The sequence below is a fragment of the Diadema setosum genome, chromosome 15 (genome assembly GCF_964275005.1).
Source record: "Diadema setosum chromosome 15, eeDiaSeto1, whole genome shotgun sequence".
NCBI lineage: Eukaryota > Metazoa > Echinodermata > Echinoidea > Diadematoida > Diadematidae > Diadema > Diadema setosum.
The window spans coordinates 22,122,735-22,143,106 of record NC_092699.1 but is presented as its reverse complement, the minus strand read 5'-3'; the positions used below and the strand labels follow the sequence as shown (position 1 = coordinate 22,143,106).

General features: G+C 40.0%; 1 protein-coding gene across 2 annotated transcripts in view; it reads right to left on the bottom strand.

Annotated features, from left to right (window-relative positions):
* Positions 1-1,467: 1,467 nt before the first annotated feature.
* The window catches only part of LOC140239237 (ubiquitin carboxyl-terminal hydrolase 48-like), a 34,484-nt gene continuing 15,579 nt past the window's right edge, over positions 1,468-20,372 (bottom strand). For both annotated transcript variants that reach the window (XM_072319115.1, XM_072319116.1), the window contains 15 exons: positions 20,094-20,198; positions 18,970-19,164; positions 18,321-18,490; positions 17,208-17,368; positions 16,273-16,463; positions 14,644-14,748; positions 13,585-13,709; positions 12,800-12,916; positions 12,199-12,374; positions 10,621-10,736; positions 9,496-9,692; positions 8,681-8,815; positions 4,433-4,610; positions 3,223-3,252; positions 1,468-2,437 (listed from right to left, as the gene is read on the bottom strand). In XM_072319115.1, the coding sequence (XP_072175216.1) occupies positions 2,415-2,437; positions 3,223-3,252; positions 4,433-4,610; positions 8,681-8,815; positions 9,496-9,692; positions 10,621-10,736; positions 12,199-12,374; positions 12,800-12,916; positions 13,585-13,709; positions 14,644-14,748; positions 16,273-16,463; positions 17,208-17,368; positions 18,321-18,490; positions 18,970-19,164; positions 20,094-20,198 (2,024 nt within the window). In that variant the 3' untranslated portion in view covers positions 1,468-2,414. The remainder of the gene's footprint in view (positions 2,438-3,222; positions 3,253-4,432; positions 4,611-8,680; positions 8,816-9,495; positions 9,693-10,620; positions 10,737-12,198; positions 12,375-12,799; positions 12,917-13,584; positions 13,710-14,643; positions 14,749-16,272; positions 16,464-17,207; positions 17,369-18,320; positions 18,491-18,969; positions 19,165-20,093; positions 20,199-20,372) is intronic.

Sequence of the window (20,372 nt, the reverse complement as noted above, 5' to 3'; positions counted from 1 at the left end):
TGAATGAATGAATGAATGAGAGAAAGAAAGGAGGAAAACACCTCTTTACAGTGACATGACTTTGAAAGTAATAGGGCACACACACAGATGACCTCACTGAAAAATAGGAGGAACTTTTTTTTTTTTTTTTGATCAGTAGGCAGACAAAGCAGTCAGAGCATTCTCGCATGGAAAGACAGCATAATACTGTTGAGTGTGATCCGATGGTGAGACCTGCATGATGACACCAGGTGGAGTCTTAACCCTTAGTGAGCTCTGAGTGACGATTGGCACAATAAACCCAAATAGAATTGTACGCACTGTCCAAAGTCCCTGGCACAGGAAGGGTTTAACCCCTTCCCTCTCAAGGTTCTGAAATCTCCATAGGCCTTGCACAGCACCAAAGAGGTTCTCTTTGGCATTGAATTAAGATACTTTATCCAGTGACTGCATGGGTAGCATCCCCATGCACAATCTTAATGTGACATTACAATCTCTTACGACTTCAGAATTATGGAGTGTTATGTTAGGAACATATAAAAGGATTTCAACAATGATATGAATATATTCTGGACCATCAACGGAACAAGATGAAGCTGAGATAAAGTATCAATATTTCTGAAGTAGTTCAAACTCAAATTAGGTCATGGCTTCATGTAAATGTCAAACAAAAATTCCCCAACCGAGAAATTTCTTACTTCTAGTCACAGGGTTAGCATATAGTATTTTCTTTTTGTGTACTTTGGCATTTTTGTGCTATGCTTGAATGCATAAGTATTACAATTCATATGAATAACAAAAATACACTGGGAAAACTGACAAACGATCAGCATTTTCCTTGTGAATGCTCAGCCACAAAATTAGAAAAGGCAAGAAATTGTATGAGAAAACAAGGTTGAGCAACATGAATCAAACACAATTGGAAAAAAAAAGATACATGCACCAGGAAACAAAATGACAGGCAAAAGTAAAGCATGTAGGAGAGTTTAGGCGGTTTGAAGCATAGATATCTTGGCACAGCTCCTAAATGTCGTGGAATGACAAAAAAGTCAGTCCAATGACAAACTCACACATAATAATGTGTTCACCTGCCTAGTCATTACCTGTAGAGACATTTTGACACCAGTTCATTGAAATAAAGACATTTCTAGAAATTCCCTGTGCTACCTCTGAAGATTGTGATTGTAATCGACAGACAACTCTTGTCTATGTTCAGCAAAGTGGGGATAGAAATGGCCTTGTGCTGAAACCTCGACTTCAATTATGAATTCCTTCCATTGAGATGTACTGTTGTTGCAGTTAGCATGGCAGAAGCAAGATATGTTTGCTTTAATGGTACGCATTTCAGTTGTTGCTATGGTGACTACGATCACTGTGACACAAAATGACTACAAATCAGTCCATACAACTGCTTTACATCTGTTGTTTAAGAGTTTCTGCTTCACACAGGCAAGCAAGCACTCCATATCAGAAACTTTCAGCTATGTTCAAGAAAACATAATTACTGTTAACATGACAGCACTGATGGGAAAATTTGCAACAAGAATGTGCTTGCACATATACCAACTTGTTTGAATAGATCACAAGTCACCATTCAGTATAACCATTTGTGATTTGTAAAATATGCTATCATGACTGACAGACTTTGTCACTTGTAGCTGCTACGACTTCACATAATAATTACATCACAGTTAACCGCTATAAAGATGATGAGATGAAATCATGCAAACTTTGCTCAGCATTTTATTCTCAATTTTTTTTTTTTCACAATATCACGATGATCTAATCTGATTATCTGACACAAGTTTTTAATCCAGTCTGTTGCATGCTTCCCACATTGCTACCCTACTATGGCTGAAATATGCAGAAAATAAAGAATTACTTCTTTAGTGATTGGCATTTCTCCACTTTCTCTGTATGACTTAGTCATTTCACAATTGCTGCTGTGACTAGTATTTTTGCTCTGGCTGCTGATGTTACATGTTTGTGTTTATGCAGCATCTCATTTTGGAAGGTTGGATCGAGTTGCTTTGCTATGGACCTGACTTCCAGGATGTGATGGAGTGGGCAAGAGCTATCCGGTTTTGATGCCCTTCAACACCATCTGGAATCTGACAGGGATGGGTCTCACAGCTCATCTTCCTGTCAGGAGGAATGCTAGCGACATGACATATAGGTTTGAATCTAATCTCAGCAGAGGAGTGGCAAGAAAAACAAACAAAGCAGCTTTCCACAACGACATACAATGGAATAATATATCCTCAGCTGATACATAAAATGCAAACTATTTGCATGCTTAGATGTATGAACATAGAGTCCAAAATAGATCAATCTCTCTATCTCTCTTTCAATATGTTCAAATCACTGTATCCTGGTTTCATGTACATCCCTGATCACCTGTTCCCACACTCTGGTAGAGCCTTGTGGGTCAAAGGTCAGCTGCTCAGAAGACCAGTGCCTGTTAATGATCGATAAAAAGCAATCAGATGCATTTTTTCAATAGCAGAAGATATGAAAATATTAAAAATTATCTCGCCACTTCTACACAATGAGAGTATATAATCTGGGTAGCTCAGAGATATGCCAGCAATGAGAGTTATCCTTAACTACAATGAAAGTTCACAGCCCATTTAAAGAGATTGTATTTAACAACATAAAATCATCTGCACAGAATAGAACTCTCATTTTATTTTGATACAGGCAAACACAAGGAAGATAAGAAATTTTGAATACCCTGCAAAATTTAAATATCTGTTACAGCCACATATGCAAATTAGATGAGGTCATCATGTCATGGCCTCAAGAGATTCACACTAATGACACACACATTTTCATCAAATTTTCTTCTGCCAAATCAAGTCAAAAGAAAAACTATTTTGTCCATGAATTTTTCTGGATTTCAATCATTTTAGCAATGATAACATTGTAAACTAAGTCAGCATTTGAACCTCACACTGTAAGAGGGATGTCTGGTTAGTGCATAATGACGTAGTTCGGACAAGCTACACAACAGTTCCTGAAACAAATCCCCTCTCCACCCCATTACAAACAAACAACAAAATCTGGTCAAGCCATTCGACTATGCTCATCCCTCGATTTGATGTGCACTACACACACTCGGGAATCTCAGTAACATTATTATGTTTTACAAAATATACTCTCACAACTTGTATTACAGACTAAAGTAATGAACACTCACATGAAAAAAACAACAGACAAACAAATGCAGAAAAGTACACTGACCTTTGAACCCTGCCTCTGGAACTGATGATGCTGAAATCAAAAGAGAGTACTGGGTCAGCACTAATGTACAATACTACATGATACTTTCAGTGTGTAGCATTTACACCCACATACTGTAAAAGTGGAAATTTTCGCGGTGTTGAAATTTTCGCGCATTTCGCGCAACCAGAAACTAGCGCGAAAATAAAATCCCGCGAATATTTTTGCTTGCCATATGTTCCTGTGCGTGATGTCTAGATTCCGCGGAATTAAAAACACACGAAACTCTTCTGACCCGGCAAAGCGCGAAAAATTAGTCGCGCGAAAATATCCACATTTACAGTATCTGATTTCAATTGATAAATCTTGCTAAATTTTCACAAAGCTATCTCAACAGACATGGCTTCACCCCACTTACTAATTCAGATTCATTACATGTCATTCTTATCAAATTTAGGTAAAAAACCCAAAATATTTCTAAACTAGCGAAGCACTCTGAGAGCGCAGACCTCCGCCAAGCAGCTATGATTTCCACCAATGATCTTGTTCTTCCACAGAGTATAGAGATCATTGATTTCCACCCATACATGATGCATGTTGAAAATCGCCCGATTTCCAAATACAATGTATAGAAGCCTTTTGTTACGTCATCAACCCTCAGCTGCGCGGAGCGCCTCGCCTTTGCAAAAATTAGAGCATGAACTTTAGTGCGCCCATGAAAACCTCAAAAATGCACAGCTTGAACTCCCATGTTCATTGACCCTACCTGCCAAAATATCGAACATTCTTCATAAAATCCATAAGAATTTCCAGATTGGTACCAAAATTCAATAATCTGTTTCTTGTGTCATTCTCGACCTTTCCAGCAAGTTGCATCAAAATCCGTCTGAAACTTTTTGACTTATTTTGCACATGGACAAACAAACCAACAGTAATGAAAACATAACCTCCTCCCTTGGCAGAGGTAATGATGGACATCACTTAATCTCATGACTTTGTGAAAAAGATGTAAAAAAAAAAATACATAGAAATATTTACATATATATGAACTGAACCGGAAGGGTAGATGAAGAAGAAATGCACATTAAAAAAAAAGAAAATGTATCTATCATTATAGTGTTTACTTCCAAAATGGGATAATAATGCCACATGTAGCTAAACTTAACTTCAATGCATATTGAGAATGTATTATGTTTCCATTGGCAGCAGGCCATCAATCATTTAGTCTCACCTCGGACGATTTCATCCATGGCAAGGGGGTCCTCACAGATGGGACTGTCCACAACGAGGGTGATGAGAGACTCGGGGGTGATGCCAAGGTGACCCAAGGTGGCCTCATTTTCTAGCAGGGCCTTCCCCCGGTACAGTAGGGTCTGGTCAAAGGGTGCTACACTGAAGGCATGCATCACCTTTGTGGAAAAATACAACATTTGATATCCATCAAGGGCTTCAGTGTGGGCAGCCTGATGAAGTGAAGGGAAATCTTGTTATAACAGGGTTGCCAGGAGTGCTAACTTTACCCCATTATAATATGTACCTCATTGTAAATGTCCTATTAAACAAGAAACTAACTAAATAGTGTGAGGTAAAAGTGGAAATTTTTGCGCATTTCACATGACAAGATACTTGTGCAAAAATGAAAGCATCTGAATATTTTGCTTGTTAGGAGTAACATTAATTTAGATTTTGATCCCGCAGAATTGATAATATGAAATTTATCTCATCCAAGAGGTGCAAAAAACTACTCACATGAACATTTCCACTTCTACAGTAAAGGAAAATTGGGACCACCAAATTTACCTTGTTTAAGGCAGTTTTGCCCTGTATGCAAGCTTGTTTTTAATAATTCTCTGTATTTATCATCTTATTATGCTAGAGAGGCGAGCAGTAAGGAGGCTAAGTTGGTAGCATGCTTGCTGTGTAATCAAGAGGCATACCTTCAAGCTCAGGACAGCAACATTGTGTGTAATCATGTTATCACTCTAGCAAGAGGTAAAAACACTATGTCCCTTGAATAGGACATAAAATGGTTGTCTGTGTGAGAAACACCAAGCTCATGGATATTAACCCTTTGTGTGCCATGTTCATTTCCTGTCCAGTGGTTTGTGAACATTTGACTCATTGGCAGAGAAAGGGTTCAGGATCCCACTTAATTTCTTCATGATACACTCTTAACAGCCAGGATGAATTACTGGTCACATGGTCCATTGTTTGATGTCACATGATCATCTCATCATCAATGATACTATAATGGTAAGCTTACAACAATGCATACGATAGCACATTCCTGTTTGGTCTCCTATCACTGGAAATCGACATATTCAATCAAAATTAATTCATCTTCTCAATATAGGTTCTAACTCTTAACCTGTTTCAAATCATCCCTAATTGTAAGATTCATTATGTCTATAGCGATCCAGTGGGGTTAAGGTACAGGTATCATAATGAAACTAAGATGAAAACAAGGAAAAGTAGAAATTACGCGGTGCGTAATATATGTCCCCGCCGGAAGTAGCATTTTGTAGCAAAATGTGCAATATAGGTCAAAAATCAAGGTCAAAGGTCAAGGAAGTCAAAGGTCAAAATTCTGTGTAGAGGTTTTGAAGCCCTCACCTAGTGCCATCACATAAAGCAAACGAAATCAAAATCGGGTTAGAAATGGCGAAGGAGTAGCATTTTGTAGCCAATGTACAAGACAGGTCAAAAATCAAGGTCAAAGGTCAAAGAAGGCAAAGGTCAAAATTCTGTGTAAAGTTTTGAAGCCCTCACCTAGTGCCATCACATAAAGCAAATGGAATCGAAATCGGGTTAGAAATGGCGAAGGAGTAGCATTTTGTAGCAAAATGTGCAATATAGGTCAAAGGTCAAAGAAGTCAAAGGTCAAAATTCTGTGTAGAAGTTTTGAAGCCCTCACCTAGTGCCATCACATAAAGCAAACGGAATCGAAATCGGGTTAGAAATGGCGAAGGAGTAGCATTTTGTAGCAAAATGTACAATATAGGTCAAAGGTCAAGGTCACAACTGAAATTCTGTGTAGAAGTTTCAAAGCTCCCATGTAGTGCTATCATATAAAGCAAACAGAATCAAAATTGGCTCATAAATGACAGAGAAGTAGCAAATTGAACATTTTGATCACACACGGACGCACACACGGACGGACGCACGGACGGACGGACGCACGGACGGACGCACAGACACACACACGTACCACTGGCGTAGCCGGGGGGGGCGATGGGGGCGGTCGCCCCCCCTAAGATTTGGACCGGGGATTTGGGAGGCGAAAAAAAAAATGCGTGTATACTGTATGCATGCACATGAAGCGGGTCTCCTTTGCAACCTTTCATCAAATAAGATATTTTTTTTTAATATTTCACTCAAAGTGTGCACCAGATCGTTGAATTTCAATTCAAAATATGCAAAATCTCTCATGCTTGGGAGGGGGTCCCCTCCCAAACCCTCCCCCTCTGTGCCTCTTTCCCTAGCTTAATACACTTTTTAGATTTACACACACAAAAAAAAACTATGAATAATTCTGAGTGCACAAGACTTATCACTTATATTCCGAAAACTCAAGGTTCCCTCATGTATAAGGGGAATTTCCCCTTTTAATCGACCCTTTCCTCCCTCAGTCCCCCCCCCCCCCCATCCGTTTTTTTTTTTCTTTGGTGATTTTCCAATAATGTTGATTCCATCAAATATGCGTAAACGAGATATCTCAATTTCAACCTTAAAAAGGCAAAAGCTCCATCGGAAGGGAAGGGTGGAGATAACACTCGCCCACGCCTTCTCCCTTCTCGCCCGCCCCTCCCCCCCCCCCTTCCGCAATGCATAGAAGTAGACTGTGGCTATACCCAGATCGCTTTATTTCAATTCTAAAAACGCAAAAGCTCCGCGAGCGGGAGGGGGAATCCCCCTTCCCCTAAGCTCTACCTCACTAGACTTTATACATACACACAGATGGTGCACATTCGGAATAAAAGCTAAATTCCTTGATTTTAACACTTATGAAAAAGTATTGCACCAAAAATTTGCACCAGATCGCTGAATTTCAGGTCTGAAAACGCAAAATTACCTTCGTGTGGGAGGGGATATGCCCCTATCTACACCCTCGTGTGCATGCTTTTTCTGTTTGATTGCTGAACTGCAGACAGCGTTCATGATATTCAGTGTAAGAATTAATACAACAAGATTATTTAAATGATACCATTTTATAGGCAAATTGTTCAATAATACTAGTAATCTACACTAAAATATACTGCAACCTTAAACAAGTGGGACTGTTTCAACTCGTTAAAACACGCAAAAACATGCATCAAATTGCACCATCTGCGACATCAAAATGCAAAAAGTTCTCACCGCGGGAGGGGGGACACCCCCTCCCACACCCTCCCCTCCCCCTTCGCTCGCTCGGCTCACTCGGGTTCAGTCGCGTTCATGATATTCAGTGAAAAGAATCAATACAAGAAGATCATTTAAATGATACCATTTTGTAGGCAAATTGTTCAATAATAATCTACATCAAAATATACTGCTACCTTAAACAAGTGGGACTGTTTCACGTCGATAAAACGTGCAAAAACATGCATCAAATTGCACCATTTACAACATCAAAATGCAAATAGTTCTCACCGCGGGAGGGGGGACACCCCCCTCCCACACCCTCCCCTCCCCCCTCGCTCGCTCCGCTCGCTCGGGTTCAGTCGCATTAATGATATTCAGTGAAAAGAATTGATACAAGAAGTATATTTGAATTATACCATTTTATAGGCAAATTGTTCAATAATAATCTACACTCAAATATACTGCTATACCTTAAACAAGTGGGACTGTTTCACGTCGATAAAACGCGCAAAAACATGCATCAAATTGCACCATTTGCAACATCAAAATGCAAAAAAAAACTTACCGTGGGAGGGGGGACACCCCCCTCCCACACCCTCCCCTCCCCCCTCGCTCGCTCCGCTTGCTCGGGTTCAGTCACGTTCATGATATTCAGTGAGAAGAATTAATACATGAAGTGTATTTAAATGATACCATTTTATAGGCAAAGTGTTCAATAATAATCTACACTCAAATATACTGCTATACCTTAAACAAGTGGGACTGTTTCACGTCGATAAAACGCGCAAAAACATGCATCAAATTGCACCATTTGCAACATCAAAATGCACAAAGTTCTTACCGTGGGAGGGGGCACACCCCCCCTCCCACACCCTCCCCCCCTCGCTCGCTCCGCTCGCTCGGGCTCGGTCGCTTTGCTCCCTCGCAGACTAACCGCCCCCCCAAAGATGAAATCCTGGCTACGCCGTTGTCACGTACGGAGCCCGTTTCATAGTCCCCTGATCGAACTCGTTCGGCGGGGACAATTAATGAACATGCTGACAGGCTCACCCCTGCTTGCCTAAATCTGGTAGTCTGTGGCCAACAAGAGAGGGGTATGTTTGATATGAGACCCTTGGTTGAGGGAATCCCTTCTCACCTTAATCTTGAGTTCCTTGAGGGTGTTAGTGGAGGAGACAATGATCTCCTTCTCACCCCTCACCCTCCGGTGTCTGGTACTCCTCCTGGATGAGGCTGAACCATCTAGCTCCATCCTCTGCCTCTTGGCAGACACCTGCTCAAAATGATCACGGGGAGGTGAAGACAATATTCATGAATACCAGTGCCTCCATTGCATGCCTGACTCAGTTAATGGCTTGCCAACTTCTTTAATATGACTATATATTCCTCTATAACGCAAAACCGATCAATAAAGCACAATATGCAACATCACATTGAAAGCGTCATATGCAATTCCATTCCTCAATATATTTACATCTCAGTAGAACTTGCAATTCTCTCTACAATTTTGCTGTGCTGCATTTCTAGCATAAATGCTTCTGCAAAAGGTTACACGGCTTTCAAAAAACAAAGATTTTTTTAAAAGCGCTCATGCATTGTGGTCTCACAGGGGATTTGCACCATTGTCATTGTGCACAAAAGAATTCATTGGTGATTTTCTCCATGATGAGGAAAAAACTGACAAATGTGACAGGCTCATGTCTCACGTAAGTCACTTGACCTTTGACCAACCCTGGAAGCTTTCCTACATCTTATCACCTAAATCCTTTTGTCATATTTAGCTCTCTCACCAAATTTGATGCAAGTAAAAGCCACAACTTTTAGATTTTGTGATAGCAAAAATGTATACACAAAGACACACAAGAACAAGACAAATACAGATAGGCAACCCCCAAAGTGTAATGCCTACAGCACTCGCGCGTTAAGATGTAAAGACTGAAAGTGAGAACTCGCCTCATTGAAATCTGGATCTTTGTTCTCCTGGTCACTGGTGGCTCCGATAGCTGCCTCCGTTAACAGGTTGAGCGTGGCCTTGGGGCTGTCCCCAAAGTCTGGGGCAAGTTTGCGAATGTACACCTTGACTCCAGAGTACATGAACCTCGCCTCGTGCTCCGCTTCTTGCCTCTCTCGGGAGCACGTTTGGCAAACCTCTGTGACACACATCGAGATACCAAGCAATCAATATCTGTGGTTACTAAGCCCCTTCTTGCTACAATAACAAACACAATAAGGTCCATGTACTTACAACTTGCTACACACCAGAGTAAAAGAGGACATCAACTCAAAATTCAGAAGCAACATGAGTCAACTTCAGGAAGAACTCATTCAGCCAAAGGGTCATCCAAGATTTGAATATTCTCCCTCCTTCAGCAGTATATGCAATATCACTCAACAATTTTACAGAGCTACAGTTATTTCTGGGTTAATAAGGGCAAATAGCCATCCTCATCCTTGCCGCACTACATTCTTCCTGGTACACTACCAAGATGAATGTGTGGCACTTCAGTAAGTTCAGGAAGATACATCATGTGAACCATGCTTTCCACTACATCTCTACCAGTCTTCCAGCAAAACTTTGTGAAGCACTGTTATGTAACATGACCACTCCTTGATGAAGGATGATGTCTATCAAGACTGAATAAAAACCACTATTTGAACACTGATTAATTCAGTGCTTATTTATGTCGATTCAGGGCAATTTGTCAATCAGTTGCAATAAAAGGTCCGATTATACTTTTATTCACGAGGTCGTCATATATGAGCAGGTAGTCAATGCAATCAATTACTGTAAAAGTGGTTTCTTTCGTGGTGGTTTTATTTTCGCGCTTTTCCTGCTTTGATGTTGAATCGTGAATTTAACATCACGTGAAAATGTTTTGAACTCGTCGCTTGTTACAACGCTATTATTACCGACCGCGAATTTAAACACACGCAAAAAAGTCGGCACCGACGGAAACCGCGAAAGTTTCTTTACGCGAAAGAAACCACTTTTACAGGATTTCGCCGAAATGCTTCTGACTTCATCCATGGAAGCGAAGTAATTCTGACCAAACTGAAAATAAAGATTGCAGTGAATACCTGGTTCTGAGATGAAGCATGGTCCGTCAGCAACTACCTTCCATATCCTGATTGGCTGGTCAACAACGAAGGTTGTACTAAGGACTGTCCACTCCACAGGCCATACCAAGGCAACACTAGTATGTGTAGAGACAGATAGCACCTGTCAGTCAATGCGCTCCACTATGACTCATATTCATTTCTCCCAGGAACTCAATAATTGGTACATATACTTGGTATTAAATCTCACATACAAAACACCAAGATAAAAGTATGTACATGTATGTACATGTACATGTATGACTGAGCCAACACCGATGTGTTGGCTCAGTGAGTAGAGTGGCTGCCCTCACAATCGGGAGGTCGTGGGTTCAAACCCCGGCCGTGTCATACCAAAAGACATTAAAAGATGGGAGTTGCTGCTACCTTGTTTGCCGTTCAACAGTTGAAAAGGTTAGAGCAACGTCAATCTGGCGCTGCTCAGTGGCTGCCGGGCCCACGATCAATTGGGCAAAAAGAATTTTCATTCTTGGACAATAAAATTTGGAGTTTATATCCAAAACAATTCTTATTATTAATTATTATTATTATGATCAAAATCTCTTCAACTGTATGGTTGTAAAGAACTTCTCATGACAACAGCAAACATGTCACATCACCAAAGCTTAATCATGGTTGAATGAGCTTTTCATCTGCCTAACATGTAAATGAAAGGGGACAGTGATTTGAAATTCACTATTACAGTAAACTTGATAGGTCATGTACATGCACATTATCTCACATACGAACACACAAAGTAAATAAGCCCATTTAGTATCGCCTTATTGATTCATATCATTAACTTAATTGCAAATTATTGCCGACTGGTTTTGCACGCAGTGTTTGAGAACAATGTACACTGAACAAATGCTCAGCTTTTGCAATCATAAAGAGTAGTGATTTCCTTTCCACCATGTAATAGGAAGGGATAGGTATTATTGACATGATATTGGCTGCTTTTGAAGAGGAACATTGGAATATATTGCTCAGGCTAGGATTGCACTGTACAAATCAAAGATGAGTGCCATATGGTTCTAAAGAGGGCAAAACAATTCTGGCCCGGTGTATCAACTAACAATGCTGGCCAATATCATCATCCTTTTACACATTATTTATTCCTAAGATGATTTTTTATTAGTCTAACTCCTTGTTGCAGAAGGGAAAACTTTCAGCTGTTGGTGATTACAAGTTATTGGCAGTGCTGTACAAACACAGTAACGTCATTCAGGTCACGCAGTAAGTTTGCACATTTTACACAGGATTATATGTAATTGCAAATGGTAATTAACTAATTAAATTAATTTGCCCTCCTGACAAGTTGATTACATGTGCACCAAGGTCTGTTAAGGGTGGGATGTATAGAGTATAGTGGCCCTCTGTTTTTGTAAAGTTTGATACTAGAAAAACGACAAATTTTCACAGAAGAAAGGCATTCTCGGTATGGCCTGTGTGTAATCTATCCAATTCTAGAAATAACCAAAATGGTTGGTGAACAAAGTATGCATTAGCATTTCACTGCTTGGATGCCTCAAATGAATAGAAATCCTTTATGTCTTTTACCCCGATGTTTCGTCCACCGGTGTGATCATGCTGGGATCAAATGTCAGACCGCCATGTGAACAGAGGAAAGCGCTATTGTTGATACTAGTGAGTATTTCAGACTTGACCGGATGACGGAGGAAGCTCCTCCAGGCTTCTACGAAAGCGTGTGGTACAACGTACGCCTCGGTTGATTCCTGTATCAAACACATTCAGAGAGTAGCTTTACAGTATGGATATGTGTGGGTAACCATCACACTTCCTAGTTGCGCTATGAAGAAGAAAGTGAAGTACACCTGAATCAAAGTTTCTAGGCAGTCAGATCAGTAACTAATTTTTAGTTTTCTCTTATTGTTAAACATTCATAGAGGCAAAAACAAGTACTTATTCAAATAAATGCTGAATGACAATGCTTGTGAAAGAAAGTTTTATACTCTCACACATTTGCTATCATAGTTTATCCTCATGCTCTATTGACATCACCTTCTTGCTGTAAACCCCTGCCCCCCCCCCCCAAAAAAAAACCCAACAACAAACAAACGAACAAACACATACACGTACACACACAGACACTCACAAAACAGTTCAGCGAAGGAGTGAAGCACAAATGTGTGAGACTTACCCCTTTCTTCCACGTGGGACGACCTCGACCATGAAAGAGTTGTGGGAGGGACCTTTTCTGCTCCGTCGCCAACTCACACTTCCTCCGTGCCTGCTCAGCATCCTCTGCATCTGCCATCTGATGATGATAAAAATGATAATGATGACAAAGCAGATATACATGATAACAACGAGAGATTATGTTGTCATGGATGTTGATCATAAACAATCAAAATGACCAAATTTTACAGTTAAGCTAAATTTTAATTTATGTAATCAGCTGCACACTGCCCACTCCTGATTATCAAAGTAAAACAAGCAGAAACAAAATGGGGGGGGGGGGGGAGTTTTCATAAGTACAGCAAAGAGCTAGTCCTTAAAATTACAATAACTCAACAAAATTACTGTGAATCAAGCTCATCTTGCAGTAATTTTTTTTTCCCCCCAAATATTGTTGACCTGAAATGACACATTATCAAACATTTTCACCTGACACAAAACACACACACAATCAAATATTTGATACAGACAAGTTTTGGGCAAAGAAGGAAAGCAAATTGTACGATGAAGACCTGCAGTGATGAATACAGTCCGAGAGGTTCAAGAGCTGGAGTTCCAACTGGCTATGATTATTCAAAGAGCTGTCAATTTTCCATGGATGGACTAAAGAATTCCACACATGCATTTGTGCCTTTGTTGATCAGGATTTGATGCCAGCATTTTTCTAAACAATCTGAAGATCAAATATAAATAGAAAATAATTCTATTTGAAATGATACAAAAAGTATAACTATAGAATATCTTCACCTGACACTGCATACATGGCTGAACATGAGCCTGGAACTCAGCGCAGTCAGGAAAGTACTTGCGTAGGACATTCCATACAGCCTTTGGGACCAGCCGTCTAAAAGCCACATCAGTACTCAGATTCCCTAAGTGTGAGGAACAAAATGATTACAATGATTTAATTTAAAAAAAGATAAATAAAATGAATCACTATTCATCTGTCAGCATACACAAAACCAGTTCATCCAGGACATTTGACTTCCCACTTATATGTGGTGATTTGGTGGCGAGATCAGAATCCTTCAGACGCAGTGTTTGTTTGCATGTATCATAATCTTCCTATTTCTTGCTCCTCCACTGTAGAAGCAAGGTTACATAACGTCGCTGGGGCGATAAGACCTCGTATCTACAAAATGTCAAATGTTCAGGAGAGCCAAAAAACATGGCGGCCAAAGCACTGTGGCGAATGGAATAGCCTTTCCTTTGACATGCCATGGTGGCTTCATTTTTGGAGTAAGACAGTTGGGATTTGGATAGGACATCACTTAAACCATTATTTGACCATTAATCCAAAAAACTCATTTTCACCAAAATTGCAGATACAAGGTCTTATCACCCCAGCGACGATAAACTGTTGCCCACACACACACACACAAAATAATTCAATATGAATCAAAATCAAATGATTACACATTTAGTCTCCAATGAACATGAAAGGTTTGTATATTTTCTGTGAAAATGTCACGTTGTGATTGACAAACCATTACTGTAAAGTAAGTCTCTGCTGAAAATGAAAGGTTTGTACGTTTTCTGTCTAGCTGTGAAGTTGAGATTGACATACCATGACTGCACAGTATTACCACTGAAGATGAAAGATTTGTTATGTTTTCTATGTAGCAATCAAGTTGTAATTGACATACCATGACTGCACAGTAAGTCTCTGCTGAAAATGAAAGGTTTGTATGTTTTCTGTCTAGCTGTCAAGTTGTGAATGGCATACCATGACTGCACATTTAGTCTCTGTTGAAGATGAGTGGTTTGTATGTTTTCTATGTCACAATCATGTTGTGATTGACATACCATGACTGCACAGTAAGTCTCCGTTGAAGATGAGAGGTTTGTCATCTTCTTCTTCTTCTTCTTCACCTCTTCCTCCATGGTTTGACTCATTCAGGTTTACACCATCTAATTGGACACAGAGTGAATTTGTGAAGGAAACATGAGTGTAATGGGATTTAAAAGCTTTAAAATGATAGGAATGTTTGTATCATTACACTAACGGAACACAAGCTTAACTCATTGAAGACTAGTCTTGAGTATACGAGGGCAAGTGTCTACAGTAAATGTGTGTTATATCATAATCAGCTCATCTTTAATGGTTTCAGAAAGGCTGTAAATGTTGGAGGGTTGATATGTCACGTTGGGATGAAATGTGACAGTAAGCCTTTATGGAATGACATAATGAAACAACCAGGTTACAGTGTTACATTTAAAGGGAACGTAAACCCAAACCCAAACAGCAATGTGGATTGAGTGAAAGCAGCAACATCAGTAGAACACACCAGTGAAAGTTTGAGGAAAATCGGACAATCGATGCAAAAGTTATGAATTTTTAAATTTTGGTGTTGGAACAGCTGGATGAGGAGACTACTCGAGGTTATGACGTATGAGAGGACAACAATTCAAAGAAAATATAAAGAAAATTCAACAAAAATTCACTTTTTTAGCATTATGAAAGAGCACTTGACTAACCGCTTTCAGAAAGCAATGGGGATAATTGCTTCCCTTAACATATGTCAGTATCAAGTTGATGGAATTTGTAATTTTCATGAAAAATGAATTCTTGTGGAATTTTCTTTATATTTTCTTTATATTGTTGTCCACTCATACGTCATAACCTCTAGTAGTCTCCTCATCCAGCGGTTCCAACACCAAAACTTTAAAAATGCATAACTTTTGCATCGATTGTCTGATTTTCCTCAAACTTTCACTGATATGTTCTACCAATGTTGCTGCTTTCACTCAATCCACATTGCACTTTGGGTTTACGTTCCCTTTAACTTTACATATAAGATACACTACATACATCCTGCAATGGAGAGGACAACACATAAATGTTTTGATAATCATTGCGGAAATACCTAGTAACAGTTACAACATCCCAAGTGGAAAACTTAGTTTCATAAAAAGGATTACTTGCTTCATTATTTTCATTCACTAAAAGAGAGTAGGTTGTTCCGTTTGTCTTTAATGCCCTGCCTTCTGTTTCTGTACATCATTTTTTGTTTTTTTTTCAATCCTAGCCCTCTCAGTTACTGAATTACCATCAATCAGCATTTGTTTTTTATTTTTCCTTTACTGTATTTTTTTTAAGCAGTGAGGTTTGTTGCTGTCTGATAAGACCATGTATCTCAAATTTTGGTGAAAAATCACTTTTTTGGATCAATTGTCAGATAATAAGTTATGTTCTGTCCACATCCTTGCCGTCTTACCCCCAAAATACAGTCACTACTGCATGCCAAAAGAAAAGTGATCCCATTTATTATAGTGCTTTGGCTGCCATGTTTTTTCGCTCTCTTGAACATTTGACATTTTTGAGACATGAGGTTTGTCGCCCCAACAGCAATATACAGATTTTTGACGTGTACGACAGCATGATGAAGAAATCAACACAGCACGACATTATAAAACCAGCACATTACTTTGTACCTTTTGTGTCTGTCTCCCCATTCTGTACAGCACAGTGATGATTGCCAGTGTCCGTCTCATTCTTTCCTTCGTTCTTTCTATCCTCTCCACCACCTCCTCCTCCTCCTCCATCAAACTGAGACTCTTCCCTCTCTAGAACCATCCTCTTCCACTGCCTCAGAGAGTCCTTGCCAACCCAGAAGCCATCCTCACTGTGATGTGGTACAAGATCCAGGAAAGAAAGGAAAGCAGGGTCAGAAATCTGACAGAAAGCTTTGAAGAAGACCTGGGTCCCATTTCATAAAAGATGTTTAGGATAACAACTCTTGCTGGAACGGCAACTTCCAATAGCAGCAGCCAATCAGGAAGCTGGATTCTTGTCATTACTATGACAATTGCCGTTCCAGCAAGAGTTGCTATCATATCAACTTTTCATGAAATGGGGCCCTGATCATTGATCCTGATTTTATCTTATACAGTTGCAAAAATCAGAGAACATTATAAGACTTATTGACTGAGTCTAATCGGTTAAAAAAAATAAAGTAGAAAAATTCTTCTTACTCGTAGGAAAAGGAGACCAGAGGTGTTCAAATGAAGCACCTGTTCTACTGCTCATATGAGAAAAAAAAAGAAAAGATAGAAAGAAATGAAATCAATAAACTGATTTGATATTCTGGCATGCACACTACTATGGAGAAAGTCATGAAGATTGTTTCACGGTACAGCATCTCTGAAAACATTGCGATGTTCCCTGAACAAAAATTAGAGAGGTACTTTGTCTACATAAATTACCTACTCTTTATCAATTGTACTTTGTTGATGAAACAATACATAAAGGCAACCAACTTTCGACAATTGACAACTGATGAAAGGACATATATGCAGGCAACTAAAATCTGACTTTTGACCATACTGTCTGATGAAGCTGGTAAAAGGGTGCAAATCTGGCAGCTAACCTTTGACATTTGACCTTGGTGACATCTGTGACAAACTTGTGGTCGGTGGCAAGCTGGGCCTGGATGCGCATGACACGACACCGCTGCTTGATACAGGTCAGACACAGGCTGGTCTGGGTCAGCCTCGGTCCTCCACCGTACTTCATGAAGAGAAGGTTTGCCTGAAATATGTAGTCAATTAGGAAACAGGTCTATTTGAATTCATAATCATACTGCCTACGTAGAACTACTGTATAGACTAACAAAATGATGATGTCACAGTCTTTTGTTATAGCTTGGGTTGGAGCCATGTGTGCGCATAAACACACAGGCCAGATGAGGTTGTTTTGAATCAGTTTCCATGGCAATGAATGGCTATGACATAACAGTTTAGTATCCTATGAGATCATGATGTCATGGTTGAGAGAAGTTTGAATGCTGACTTGCTACGAAGATTTTTATGAAATTAAAAACTTCAGTAAGATTTTTGAGTAAATGATAAGGAAATTGCTAGATTATGAAAAAGCAGAATGTCGTCAAAGATTATAATATGGGCTTTACAATCTCTGCAATCCCTTTGGTCAATTATCATGCATTGATTTTTACTGATCATCACTGAGCCATGCGTCCGTTGAAATCAAAACAGCTTAAGCCTTGTATAGTGTTGTATGTGTACTGGATGCATGATGGGGAAAAAGGTTAAATTTCATTCTATTTCGTGAATCAGTGTGAATTGGATGCTATCGTTTAACTTTGGAAACAGACTAAAACCCACTTGCTACGCTTGTGGGTTTGAGCAGTTCCAAAGTTAAACTCCGCTATCCAATTCTCACCAACACACTCTGTCCTGTGCATTTATTTGTATACTAGTTAGCCTAAACTGGACTTCATTGAATGAGAGATGGATTATCATGGATTTGCACATCAGAGGACCTCTTTCATTTGCTAGCTGGTAGTTAAAATGTATCTAAACAGTTTATGTCATCCATTACTTCAGGCAGAGTAGGAGAGAGACAACCTATGAATACATAAAGAGGACTATCAACATGTGGTCATTCTTATGCAGTCCACTAACGGTCACTGCATGAGTCTAGAGAGAGCCCCTTACAGTGCCCAGACCACCCCAAGACTCACGGCCTGAGAACTGATCCTCTTCAGGTGTTTGACCTGGTCAGGGTCCAGCCGGCCGTGCCTGCAGCAGAACCTGGTGTTGTCGATGGAGTGCTGCTTGGCTGTGGAGGAATGACTCTCCTCACTCAGCCATTTCTTCAGCCACTCTGTCGCTATCCACTCAAAGCCATCCCCTGACCACGGACAAGGCAAAGAAGGGGAAGGAAAATATTGACTCTAACGTAAACAACAAATATTCTCTGCAGAGGAAAACTCGTCAAAGGGTGTTTTATCATAACTGCAGGATAGAACAGTAAATGTAATTTCAACATACTGTGAAAGAGTAGATATTCATGGCATTTATTTATTTCTTTCTTTTTCATGCAAGGTCAGTTTTAGTGAAATCCAACTATGTATAACTGGATGAATCATTTTTTTTTTTAACATCTCATATAAAATATTTGAGGTCTTTTTTCCCCCTCTAGCTCAGTGAAGTGCAAACTTGGTGAAATCTCCTCACCAGTAAATATTTCTCATATATTGAAAATTGTAGTTTGCTCCAAAAGGCCACTTTAATATGAAGTTACTTCAAAAGAACAAGTGAAAAAGATGTCAGTTTCGATATATTGCCAGCAGAGAAGCAGCCGTCACTGTGAAGGAGTCCTAGGCTCACCGTCCGTAGGAGGCATCTGCTGGTAAATGTTCCTGATCTCCTGCTGTGTGGATCTCCCACAATTCACACTCTCAGTCCGCATGGCTGTCATCTCCTCCAGCCAGCCCTCGAAGCGGACGTTGTCACGGTTGATGAGCTCCCGCAGGTACCTCGGCAGGCTCCCCAGATCCAACTTGGGCTGGTCCACACCATTCTCTATGTGGGAGAGATCAATGCCATGAGAAATATGCGACAAGCAACATGAATTTTGTCTGTTCTCTCTGTACTTCCCAACCAACTGTATAAGCCGAATATTTCGCGAGGATTTTATTTTCGAAAATTTCGCGAGTAAGGTGCTATTCACGAAAATAAAGACACACGAAAATATTGACTCTGATCCTGATGTGAATGTGACGTACGTGTATACACTTCTCCGTTCAGTACAGGACTACACAATCGCGAATTTAACCACTCGCGAAATCGTCAGGAATTCCCGATTCATGAAAATTTAGACTCGTGAAATATATGGCGCATACAGTTTTCATGATTTAAAGTGACTTCATGCTCTCCTGAAGTCTAAAAACCATGCAAGTGATTATGTCACACCCTATACAACAACTTGTTTCAGAAGCAAAGATTGCATGAATATTCCATCACCTACAGCAGACCTCCTAACCTTTCTGACTGAAATGCTTTGTGTCAAAAGTAGGAAAGAAAGAGCAGTTCCCACAGGAGTGAAAAATTATAGTAACACCTATAGTAAAATTACCAAGAAAAATAGGAAACTCCTACTGAAACAAGAGCTAGCAATGGTCAACGTTCAGATTCTTTCCTCCAAAATCAAAATGGTTGGGAGGTCTGCCTATACGACTCATCATGCTGAATGAATATACAGTGTCTCCTTCACAAGAAGAGAAATAACTGATACTAAATTGGATCCATGAGGCTCCATCTGGACAACATACCATCATGGACAATAAAGAAATTTTCTATCCAAACACCATCTGCAACATCTACTGATATTGAGGCAAGTATAAGTCAATAGTCATGGGATGGACAGTGTGTAGACTTTTGTGATGAGTCTTTGGCTTTGAATAGGGGAGGATGAAAAAGGTAATATCATGGAGCTAGCTAGATGTCCTTACCTTGCTGTGGTCCTGGTCTGAGTGTATAGACCAGCATATACGCATTCTTTGACGCATGGCTTCCTTTGGGTACCTTGGGACGTCTCCCCTCCTTCTGACCTGCGGCTGTCAAACAGATCATGTATCATTGGGAAGATGTGAATCAGTGGTCACTAGCTGACAGGGTGAGCTCATTGATGATACAGTAGTTTATGGCATCTGTTGTCTAGATACCTGCACCCTGACAAGAGGGGTCGGAAGCCGAGCATCTACAGCAGCCAAAAGTGCAAAACTTGCGGG